This window comes from Chaetura pelagica, unplaced genomic scaffold, assembly GCF_000747805.2.
Source record: "Chaetura pelagica isolate M959 unplaced genomic scaffold, ChaPel_1.0 scaffold117, whole genome shotgun sequence".
In the NCBI taxonomy this organism is placed as follows: domain Eukaryota; kingdom Metazoa; phylum Chordata; class Aves; order Apodiformes; family Apodidae; genus Chaetura; species Chaetura pelagica.
Genome location: NW_009954185.1, coordinates 8,940,819 through 8,950,543, shown reverse-complemented (window position 1 = coordinate 8,950,543; position 9,725 = coordinate 8,940,819). Strand labels below are relative to the sequence as shown.

Sequence of the window (9,725 nt, the reverse complement as noted above, 5' to 3'; positions counted from 1 at the left end):
TTGGGCCCTCTGTAATGTGTTCCTGCTGCTGCTAGGAGGTCCCCAAGGAGTTGTGGGTAAACACTGTTTTGGCAGCCTAGAAGCTCAGAAGCCTAGAACTAATGGCATTTGCCAATAATCTACCTACCTAAGTCTAGTTTAAATGGCATGTTTATTTAAATCATAGAGTTGTTTTGGTGAAACTGTCCATAGTCCTGTTGCAGTTAAGACATCTCCAGGAATGCTCCTCTTTCTTGGTTTTGTCCCATTCATTGCTGGTTTTAACTTCTGAATGGCAGAAAGATCTTATGTGACTTTATTCACATGAAATGCTCATTGTTAGGTATCATGGTTTATCATACACCCGAAGTACACACAGCTAGTTCTTCCATCTAATTTTTTTTGTGTTCCTATGTAAACATTGTCATTGAGAACAAATAAAATTCTTCATTTGCTTTGATATTAATATTTTGTCACTTTGTCTCCTGTGTTGTTTGGCATTTACCTTCTTGACACCTCATATTCAGATGAGTCTATGGAATGAACTAGCTTCAGTGAAAGCTGAGCAAAATTTCTTATCAAGCATCAATGCTAACTGCACTGAGAGTGAGAAAAATACAAGGGGTTTGACTCATAAGGCAGTTCTTGGTTGAAATTCTGACTTAAGACACTTAAGTTCCCAGTCCCTCTCTGATTTCACTTCAACTGTTTAGAAACAAGCAGACTATGTCTTAGGTGCTAGAATGGGAAAGGCCACAGGGCTTCCCTTCACTTCTATCTGTCCTACTGTCAAAGATCAGATTGTACAGATTTACACTGTCTTTCCAACTTACAGCAGTGATTTTACAGTGGGATCAAAGGCAATTTGATATCATGGATTTATGTCCAAGTATTATGTTACAGTAAACACCCAATTTTAGAGGGAGGGAGCCAAGCTTCCAGTGCATAATGCATCAGGTAGAATTAATTTTCTTTCCTCCTGGAGAACTGGCAAATACAGAGGTTAACCTCCCCACTGGCAAAAGCTGTTTGCCTTCTGGTATTCCAGAGAAACTTCCAAACTTGCCAAACTTTGCCTTGCTAGGAATGGCTCTGAATTTAAATCTTGGGCCATTACACAGTCTGAACTATGAATAGGAGGAGATACAAGATGCAATAACAAAAAATAAGGCCAGAGGCATCTGATGAGAATCAAGACTTCATTTATTTATAGTGTTACTTCATTTTTGGTGTTGAAGTGTCCTCAACCTCAATAGGCCCCCTCAACAAAAAGATCTTCTTGGGGCAGAGACATGTAATCTGATCCAGCAAGGCTCAAAGAAGATCTGCTCTTTAGACATTTCCCTGTTCAGCTGTGGCTGGAGGTGGAAAAAGAGAGAGATAAGTATCTTGGTGAAGTGGTGTCCAGAGCACTGGATATCCTCTCTGAGTTCTGGTGGTTATGTGAGTTCAAGCACTGTTCAAATCTGGGAAAGAGCTTCACCTGAAAATGCCCACTGCAGACAGATAACAGAATAGGAATGGCTGTACCATTCAAAATATCCATGTCACAGAGAGAAGTGGCAGAAACATCTTGGAGATAAATGAGCTATCCCAGTATGCTTTGTTTCTTAGCACCTGGGTTTCCCAAAGGAAAGGAAAAAAATAACACAGGGTAGAGTCTCAAAGGTCCCCACCAAAGATGTTAATAAAGCCACCACTTCACTTTTGGGAGACAATTCCTCAGTACCCTTCTGTGTTTGCAGCATGTCCCTGATAGGGCAGAGACACAAAGGCTGAGCATGGTGTTCAGCCCCAAGGGAATTTCAATCCTATTTGCACTATGTGACACACATAAGATAAGACAAGGTGCTCTATGGGAGTGAAGGCAGTAAGACTGGAATTGCCATTCTCAGGGAACTAAAATAAAAGCTGTCTGATCTTGCACAGGACATGGGGTGGCAGCATTTCCTTTCCTCTCTGTACTAAGGCAGGCCCAGAGCTTTTAATAGACACTGTGAAGATAAATGCTGGGTATATACATAGGCTGCAGAAAGCCAAGGTATGCAAAAACTGTCATTTAACACAACCTGCAATACCCCATGCAGGTAAAATCTCAGTTGTTCCTGTGAACCCTACCTGTGGTGCAGGGAGCGGTGTACTCCTGTGTAGCAAACTCATCTGGAAAACAGAAGGGAAGGGAAAGAGCAGGGTGTCAGAGCCCCCTGCCACTCCTGGCACAGGGATGTATGCCAGAGCAGGCCACACAGCAGGCTGCTGCCACCATCCCCAGCTTCCCCCAGAGATCCCGGTTCAGTGGGAGGGAGCCCCAGTCAAAGCCCTGTCCAGGGGTGGCAGCAGCAAGGCAGAGCCACCCCACACTGGGAACCCCAGCAGGTCTGCACCCCAGTGTACGCAAGGGATGCTCATACACCTTCTCCCAGCACAGCAGGGTGCCAGGGGCTACAGGACTCTGCCGCTGCCACCCTGACACAGCAGCTGGGACAGGAGAGGCACAAGGAGAGGCAGGACTGCCTGGCAGCGTGGGCACGGCTGTGCTCTGGGGCTGGACCTCAACATGGAACCCCCAGCTCCCAGTGTGAGGGGCAGCTGTGCAGGGGACCCCCGCACCTTGCTCCCACCGAGACCTGCCTCCCGTTGTTCTCAGGGGCCTGCCCGGGAAGGAACAGGAGGGAGGAGAGCAGGGTGGCAGCCTCCAGCCCTCCACACCCCTCTGTGCTCAGGGAGCTCAGGCAGCCCAGGGGTAGGAGAAGGGCCCAGGCCAGGGGCAGCTGCGGGTCCCACAGCTCCCAGCTGCTCCGTGTGCCTGCCTGCCCGCCCCCGCTACCGCAGGCACCCCAGCCCCTCACTCACCTGTCTCGTAGTAGTCATAGACCTTCACCTGAGCTGGCTTCAGCCCCTGCACAGGGATGTCCTGCTCCACTGTGAAGGAGAAGCTGAGGGTCTCGCTGCTCAGCTGGGGAAGGGAAGCAGTGGAGGCTCAGGGGCGGCTCCGCAGCACCCTGGGCTCCCCACCCGCCCCGGTCTCCCCCACTCTCCCCGGTCTCCCCTGCTCTCCCCTGCCACCTGCGCCCAGACCCTGGGGCTGTGGGGGCTGCTGGCCTGGCTAAAGGCTGAGGGGAAATCCTGGGGCCTTTCTTAGCTTAGCATGGCTCTCCATCTCTGTGTCCGCTTTTGCCAGTGAGCTGCAGAGCTCACTGTGCACCCCAGGCTATCCCTGGATTAGTCCTCACCTGCTCTATGTACAGCAAAACGTGATTTGTGCTCACTTCGGTCCGTCGGACCTGGTGAAACCAGGTATTTGAGACCTGGAAAGAGGGGACACATAAAAGGTTACTGATCTGAAGGGAAGTTAATCAACCGTCCCTCAACATGTCTAGGCTTCCTCCCCTCCTCAGAGCCTCAGCAGCTGGATGCTGAGAAGTAAATCAGTGGCAGAATAGTTCCTGGGGACTCTTATGTAAAGCCATGCACAATAAATCTTCCCCCACTTTCCACCACTTCATGCTCTTGCACCTCCTCAACACAAAAATGGAACAAGGGCCTAGAATTGTCACAGCTGATGTACATATCCAAAGGCTCCCGAGCCTCTGAAATTAGACCTGATGGTCTTCTCTCAGCTGTGAGTCTCAAGTCCAAACAATGTATATATTTGAGCAACTGCAAGCTACCAGAAGTGCTTGAGGAGTCTGCTGGTGGCATCTCACATGCACCGCTCCTCCATGGCTGTGGGCTGGAAGAACTGGCAGAAAAGAGGGACAGGACTTTCAGTGGAGAACATACCAGAAGAAGAATTAAATGCCCTGATTAAAAACACATACTCAAAGAAACATTTCACTCAGAATCCTACCTTCTTCAAGGAGGACTTCACAGGGATGAATCCTGACAGCATCTTCACATCAACAATCACCATGTTGGAGTCATTGCGCTCCCCAGTGTAACTAAGGAACCAACGAACAAACAGCCAGTGCACCTCAAGTCAAAGCTGGGGGTGCTTCCAGCTTTTCTGTAACTCTTGGCAACCCAACACATCCTGGCAGTCCAGCACCTTCTTCTGCAGCAATGCCAGAGCCTCCTGGCATCCAGGGCACCTATGCAGTCTCTCAGTGGCCCAGTCCTAGGCTGCCCACATGCTACCACCACTGCAGGATATGTCCTTTCTCCACAGCCTCAACTCCCAGTCCAGCTGCTTCCTGCCCACACTTTCCTGCAGGGCTTCCAGACTAGCTCCCCATACCTCCTCCAGCTCCCATGGCTTCTTGGGAAGGCTCAGACCCAAACACAGACTCACCTGACATTTATGCCTATGTCAAAGGCCTTGTGAGCCTTGGCGTCCACACACGTCCCTGGGATCGTGTACACATGGAGCATGAAGGGTGCATCCTCCTGCTCGGGTTGCACATTGTACTTCAGGCTTGCCTAGGGGAGAGCCAGCAGCTCCGTGTGTGTGTGAGCATTCCCAGCACGAGAGAGAGCCCATCCTCTCACCATCCAGCCTCCCCACTTCTCCCAGTCTCAGAGCACCTCCACATCATGAATCCTTCCCTCCTTCCCTCCACAGACCTCTAGTTGTCTTCTTCTCTGCCCTCTCCCAGAGCCTTCCCTCCCACTCCTCCCCTCTCCTGCCTGGCAAGGAGATCCCATCCCAGTATGCCACTTATCTCCCATCACCCTCACCTGTAGGTAGACACATCCTTCACCGGACACCTCCGTGCTGTACTCCCCTGGCACCTGGGGCAGGGGCACACGCTGGAGCAGCAGCCGGTTTGCAGGATCCACTTGGAAGTCTTGCTGGAAGTCCCCTGCAGATCGCAGGGTCACTTTGGAAGCTGCTCCACTTTTGGCATAGGTGACAGCTCCGTACAGGGACAGGGCTTGGAGAGCCACCACTGTGTCCTGCAAGAGATGGGTCCCGGCACCCAGGAGAATACAGTTAGCCTTTCCACAGCCTGTCTGCCCACCACCTGCCCTTTGCTGATGGCAAGCACCATCCCCTCCATTCTTCACTTTCCCCAGTTTTAGGTACAAGGGACAGAGGAAAAAAGAGCAGCTTTTGCATGTTTCCATTCCCTTCCTGCATTCTCTGCACAGCACTTGCATGGCCCCTGAGCTCACTGGAGTGAGCTCTGCACAGCCTTCAAGCAGCAACTTCACATGCACAAACAAATTGCAATGGGAGACCCCTCCAAGGGCACAGACATGTCTCTTGTATCCAACCCATTCTGCCCCACTGTGTCAAGAAAGCCAGGTCCTGATAACGGTCCCAATTTGATTAATCAAAGTATCAGACATTCCCAGAGGCACTAACTGACATAGTAGTCTCTAGCCTCTTGAGAACTTGGCAAACATGGTCGATGCTGCAGGGGTATCCTGCAGCCATGCAGTCCCTGCCCTGGTGACCCTTACTGTGCTCCCACCGGGGTCTCGGGCATTTCTGGCCTTCTGACATTGACGTGTGAGGTCACAGGAGGGAAGCAGCTCACCTGGGTGGAGGAGAAGCCTCCGTTGGGATTCTGCTGACTGCTGATCCACTTTGCAATAAGAGAGGCGAATGACAGCTCTTCCTGGGAAGGTGCTGGCTGCGTGGTGAGGTGAGCAAGGAGCACGTAGGCTGTCATCTCCACTTCAGCAGAGGGAGCTCGGTAGCCATAGTACGGGAGATCAACCTCCGGCTCCTTCCCAGGCCGCTGCCAATGAACAGACCCATCTTCACAGCAGACGGGGAGAGTGGAGACAAGACAACAAGCAATTAATAGTGGTTATTGCAAGAGAGTTCTTGATTGATCTGCTGCCAGTCCAGCTGGGAGGACAGAGCCTCCAGATATGCCCATCATGCAGAATGAAGTTGGAAGGGCTGGGCTTACACCTGCTGCAGGCTTACAACTAGTCTGAGACTGCTGAGGGTCAGTCCTCAGACCTGCATACTACTTTGTCCTAGACTCACAGGGACATCTATGGGTTGGAGCAGCTTGAGGAATCAGCAATCTAAGAAGGAAGACACTCCTTCTGTTGTTGAGTAGAGATGATGCCAGGGCTAGGCAGTGACAATCTGTGTGAGGCAGGAGGGCCCAAAGAACGTGACCAGGGCTTGTCACATGTAGGTGGAAAAGCCAAAAGATACTGGGGATAATTCCTTCACAGCCCTGCGTCTGGGCAAATCCACTGTCCAGCCTGATGTTCCCAGAACGCTTCCAAGTCCTTACGTTTTCCTGGAAGACTCAGAGTTCACGCTACAGCCTTCAAAAAGACCTGTGTGTCTGTTTTCTTTCTCAGCTCATCCAGCTCTTCTCTGATTTATCAGCCCTTGGGCTGTGCACAGTCAGCTTTGTTCTACATTGACCATATGTGCTGGGAAGATGAGAGTGGCCATAAACATTGCTCAGCCTTTGCTAAGCAGGGCCTGGGGTGGCAAGAGGAGCACTGAGGAGAGACGCTAGCAGAGCTCCCTGTTATTTCTGCACTCGTGGAGATGGTGCATGGCACTTCCCGATGAACTCCCGAGGAGCTTTAGGAACTCAAGGAGCAGAGAAGTAGGACCGGGAGCTGAGAGGGAGTTCTCAAAAATGTAACCCCTTAGCACAAGGTTTTCCTCTCCTTCCTCCTTTCCCCATCCACAGAAGCCCTTTAATGCAGCCATTGTCCTACCATTTTATCAAGGGAAGATGTGAAGCCTGTGGGTTGGGAGAAAGAGATGTCCCATCTGGAACACTCACCCTTCTTTATGGCTTCCTTTTCAAGTGAGTTAAGCAGTGTCTTTTGCTTCTCCTCCTTCCCTGCCAGGGCAAAGGCATATGCCATCAGTGCCTTGGTGTACACGTGGTTTTCTTTCGCATTTGCTGCCGTTTCCAGGCAGAACAGAGCGTTCCGCACCACCAAGTGCTGTGGAGAGAGAACCACTGGCTGTACGGCTTGGGAGAAAGGAAGTTTTGCCTTATTAATGACCTGTCATTCTACTGAACTTTGAGATCTAGGAACAAGTGGGGTATAATGTGTTCCAGAATTTCCAAAATTGGAAGCATGCAATTCTGATATCACAAGGCTCAACCATCAAGTCCTTTTTCCAATCTGGAACTAATTTTGGGAGGAGTACTGGACATAACTGATTCAAATTATGGTGCAGCCACATACGGTTACAGGTAGAGGAATCTCCAGCAATGCAATAGCAATGTAGGCCGTCAGCGAGACTTCATTGTCCACTCCACCCTGCAGGGAAACACAAAGGTAGATGGTGACCCCACCTAGGTTCTTATCTTCAGTCTTTTCTCCTCTTCCAGTGGAATACTCTATTCTTATCTTGCCTCCTCCCCCTTGCAGCTGATGTGGAGGTATCAATATCACTTGTAAAGTGCAAGTTAGCTTTCAGTCATCACACCAGATCATATTCATGGGACATCATATTGTGGCTATCATACAGAATGGTCTTTGGCTCCCTCATTCTTGCCATTGACATGGGAATCTTCCATCTGCTTGTACATTCAAAAAGCTAATCTGTACTCATATGAATTATGGTCAAATCCTAGCCTCACAAAAAACCAAAGAGGCAGACATGTTACCTTCATGGCATTGTTCAGGAGTGTCCCAGAAAAGCGGAAACAGCCATTCTCCTTCTGCTTGTAGGACAGCCAGACCAAAGCATCCTGGATGTGCTTCTCATCAATGAAGATGTGACGCCGGGCCTGGGCAAAGGACTTGAGGACAAATGCTGTGAGCCTGAAGGAGAGAAAGAGCAGTGAAAAAGCCTGAGTAAGCCTGTTGTCCATTACAGTTGACAGGGCCCACGTGCACATAATCTGTCTGGAGAAAGGCAAGAAGGACCAGGGAACTGTAGACCACATGTATATTATATCTTTACCTCAAAAAATCTGTCAAAAACCTGCTTTCCTCCTTGATTTCTTGTCCCTCTCTTGGCTCATAAAACTCTGTGATCCCTTTCTGTTGAGGCTACAGTTTGAAGGACAGTGATCTGTAGTAGATCTGTAGATCTGTATCTAAAAAACTATATTTGGAAAAAGCAGGGAACTGCATGCCATAATTGGCATGCTAATGAGCTAATGCTCAACATCTCCATAACAGTAATAACCAAACTGACAAGAAAGAATAATTAAATGTCTGCTATTTCATGGTCTGCTGGCAGGACTCCTGCACTAGAAATCCATGCCTCATGGGTTTCCCATGTCAAGAGTTATTGCTAGAGTTGTTACAAACAGTTATGAAAAAGAAGTGGGCATTTGGTGAGGAGCCAACATGCTGTCAAGAACCAAGTACTGTTTCAGAAACTAAAAGCAAACCAAAGGTGACTAAATAATCCATTCTTACCCTTGCTTAAAGTTGAAAATGAGTGACAAAGATTTGCTGCAGCAACTCAAAGCTCTGCTATAAGTCACACTGGCAACAAACATGCTCTTTGCTTAGTAACACACACTCTTGAAGAACAAACATGCAGCACTGCTCTTGGATTTTCGTCTTTTCCACTTACATGGAAACACACTTCTCAGCAGCCTTCTCAGCAGATACTAGTCTAGAAGAGCTGCCACTGCTACTCTTCAGCCTTCCTCAGTCAGGATGTGAAATCCTTGCTCCCTTCTCCCCTGATTTATCCCCATCTCCTTCTTGTCTGTCATGGTCCTCAGAGCTACCAGTGGGAGGATGCCCTTCAGCTCCATAGCTGGCTGATGAAGTATATTTCAAGTAGGACAACATTTCCTATTTACTGTCATGCAGCATTTATTATAAATGTGCAGCTGAGAAAGACAAGTATATAGGTGACATTGAAATCTCACCAAGTGTTCCCCACTTGGCCATGACGTGGTCCAAAGGTACTGTAAGACCCATCTGGGTGCTTGTAGGTCAGCTGCCTCTGATAACCTGAAATGCAGAGTTAAAGCAAGATTCAGATGCTAGAGAAAGTCTGCTGAAGGATGGGGGTACAGAAAAACAGCTGTCTCAGCAAAGGCAAAGGAGAGAGGAGTATGTCAGTCCTATCCTAGCCGATAAGGACTGGTATGTCCCCACCTCCATGCACTGCTTGTACTGCATGAGGAGAAGCAACACCTGCCTTTCTTCAGGACAGGGCACACTAACAACAGAGCACAAGTTACTGTATCAAGTCACCTGAAAGTCAAAGCAGAAACAAAAGCCTTATCACAGCTCACCGCTCACTAGGTATCCAATGGCCTTGGATTTTATCTCCTCACTCAGCTGCTCTGTCTTGTTCAGATAGTCCAGGACATAGATGTTGGGAGCAAATAGGACCATATTCTGCTCCCCACAGCCAAAAGGCATCTGGAGGAGCTGGTGCAGGTTCTGCATGGCAGTGCCCATGATGTCACCTGGGGAGCACAAGATACCAGAGGGATATTAACAATACAAAGCAGGCTGGCTGTCAGAATCAGAGGGAGCTACTGACCAAGAGAAGCAGAAGATGATAGAAAAGAACAAAATAAAATCTGGATTGATAAAGATCCTGGAATGACACACTGAACAGCAAAGAAAAGGAAAAGTGGGAAATGAGAGAAAGGTTAGTACGTTGGCAGAGAATTGTGAACAAAAGGGCATGCAGAAATAAGAAAAGGAAGAGCAAAACCAGAAAGGAAAGTGCTTGAAACAGAAGGGATGAAAGACAGGAGTAAAGTGTGCTGGGAACCAGGAGAAAAATCTGTGAGATCAAAGCCCAACACAAAGGGGCAGAAACAGTGTATGGTTCCTCCCTCAGGCTGCTCACTCACCCCGCACTGAGAAATACGCTC

The 9,725-nt window shown here is 49.0% G+C and overlaps 1 protein-coding gene across 1 annotated transcript in view; it reads right to left on the bottom strand.

The window, feature by feature from the left end:
* Window positions 1-2,074: 2,074 nt before the first annotated feature.
* Window positions 2,075-9,725, bottom strand: part of A2M (alpha-2-macroglobulin) — a 30,786-nt gene continuing 23,135 nt past the window's right edge. Inside the window, exons 24-37 of the mRNA XM_010003038.1 lie at window positions 9,705-9,725; window positions 9,132-9,308; window positions 8,760-8,844; window positions 7,533-7,689; window positions 7,108-7,182; window positions 6,693-6,858; window positions 5,463-5,686; window positions 4,657-4,875; window positions 4,271-4,398; window positions 3,830-3,920; window positions 3,478-3,495; window positions 3,213-3,263; window positions 2,833-2,935; window positions 2,075-2,139 (exon numbers count right to left, since the gene is read on the bottom strand). Coding sequence (XP_010001340.1) covers window positions 2,075-2,139; window positions 2,833-2,935; window positions 3,213-3,263; window positions 3,478-3,495; window positions 3,830-3,920; window positions 4,271-4,398; window positions 4,657-4,875; window positions 5,463-5,686; window positions 6,693-6,858; window positions 7,108-7,182; window positions 7,533-7,689; window positions 8,760-8,844; window positions 9,132-9,308; window positions 9,705-9,725 — 1,580 coding nt within the window. The remainder of the gene's footprint in view (window positions 2,140-2,832; window positions 2,936-3,212; window positions 3,264-3,477; window positions 3,496-3,829; window positions 3,921-4,270; window positions 4,399-4,656; window positions 4,876-5,462; window positions 5,687-6,692; window positions 6,859-7,107; window positions 7,183-7,532; window positions 7,690-8,759; window positions 8,845-9,131; window positions 9,309-9,704) is intronic.